Source organism: Octopus sinensis, unplaced genomic scaffold (genome assembly GCF_006345805.1).
Source record: "Octopus sinensis unplaced genomic scaffold, ASM634580v1 Contig13644, whole genome shotgun sequence".
Taxonomy (NCBI): domain Eukaryota; kingdom Metazoa; phylum Mollusca; class Cephalopoda; order Octopoda; family Octopodidae; genus Octopus; species Octopus sinensis.
The window spans coordinates 1900-3730 of NW_021833024.1; the positions used below are offsets into that span (position 1 = coordinate 1900).

The 1831-nt window shown below is 36.8% G+C and overlaps 1 protein-coding gene across 1 annotated transcript; it reads right to left on the reverse strand.

Moving 5' to 3' along the window:
* Nucleotides 1-715: 715 nt before the first annotated feature.
* On the reverse strand, nucleotides 716-1456 carry LOC115229746. Its single transcript, XM_029800052.1, has one exon. It carries the CDS (start codon nucleotides 1454-1456, stop codon nucleotides 716-718), a length of 741 nt encoding a protein of 246 aa, XP_029655912.1.
* Between the last annotated feature and the right edge of the window lie 375 nt (nucleotides 1457-1831).

Here is a 1831-nt window from a genome sequence, read left to right on the forward strand (position 1 = left end):
GTTTTTAGCACTACTTTATGGAAAATCGGAAGGAATATTTTTTTGAGCTAAAACAGATGATTGTCAAGTTTCACTAAGAAAAAAAGTTACAACCAAATTTGCAGACAATTCAATATTCCGAAAAGTTCAGTAAGGAATTAATAGCCATTTTATTAAAAGAAACAAAATTTAACTTAAGCTAGACTATTTAATTTAGATTCTCAGTCCCGATTATTGGAATCTCTCTCCTCCTTTTAGGAGAAGAGCTTGCAACCAGTTCCTCCTCACTCTCTATCTCCCAGTCAGATAGATTTTCTATTTGCCTCATATCTTTCACCGGCGTGTCACGGCAGCATGCCACTTCTGCAAGCTGGTAAGCAGCAGAGGCGTATTCTTCGGCAGATACTCTCACTCCATGTCTGTGTTCAACTACCATGCTTTCTAGAGTCCTTTTTAAAACAACAGATTGAATATAAGTTCTTGTGGCTTTTTCGATCGATAATTTGTCCATATAGTTTTTGAAATATCTCGAAACAACACCGTCCCAGGTCAAGACAACCAGGATAATCTTTACCTTTGCATCATAAAGTATCGAAAGTTCGTTTGCGAGCAGATCATATTTATGAAATTTCTCGATTTCGACTTGTTTGAGGCGATCTTGTGATGTGATGCCAACTTCAATTAAGGTTATCTCTTGTTTGGTTTTGTCATACACGAAGATATCTGGTTTGTTGGATTAAACTTTAGTTTCCGTCATGATTGACATATCGACTCTGATTTCAACATTCTGCGTCGATAATATGGACTGAACAGAATGAGTCTTTAATTTGCTTCCTCTCTTAATACCGTAGGTCCGACACAAATGAAGGTGAATGCACTTCACAACTTCATTGTGTCTCCGCAGATAATCACTGTTTAACATCTTCCCACACTGCGTAGCCAAATGATCAACTGTTTTCTTGCATTTTTTGCAGTGACTGCATAAAGATCCCATGGATGTGAAGAACAAATTCCTATCCTGTAAGAGGCAGTACAATGCTTCACTCCGTGGACCATTATTTCCTTTAAATAACCACTCTGAGGATGTGGCTAGATCAACATTTTGTTCGTCCATGCATTTGAATAGAACCGAATGTAGCATTTTACAATTGATGTTCTTAAGCAAATATTTTCTTTGAGCATCTTTGATAAATTCAACACCCAAATTCTCCATGTCGAGAATTGCATACTTGGAGGCGAGAAATCCTGCAATTGTGGCCATATGCCATTTATTTATTTGTATCACACGCAGGATTCCCGATCTCCGTAAGCATACTGTCGACTGTCTTTCTAAACTTTTCATGAACTGGAAAAGTATCAGTTCACTTCTGAAAGAGACTGAAGCAAGTCCTCTCCCAAGAGATTTCCGATTTAAATATGATAAATAATATATTACTCTTAATATAATGAAGTTAGTAATCTTTATGACCAATTCCATCACTTCTAAAATTTCTTTCGGAAACGTTTGCGCAGATAGTGCTTCTTGGTGGATAATACAATGTAGAGTAATCACTTCATTATCAATTCTCCTTTTAATTAAAGTTATAAATTACTTTCTCGATCCCAGCATGCTTGCAGCACCGTCAGTTGAAATTGAAACGATTTTATTAAGAGGAATATAATTCGTTTCAAAATATTCTACGACTGCGCCAACAAGATCTTCACCACGGGTTTGACCCTTTAGAGGCAATAATGCCAAAAGTTCTTGCCTCAGGAAACCTCGAGACACATCACGAACAAACAAAGACACCTAAGTATGACATGAACAATGATACTTGTGCAATGTCATTTATATCACATGATTCATCTATTG

What these genes read in the sequence shown, in the direction of transcription:
- LOC115229746 (XM_029800052.1), bottom strand. Translation starts at nt 1,456, where the DNA reads ATGGAATTGGTCATAAAGATTACTAACTTCATTATATTAAGAGTAATA.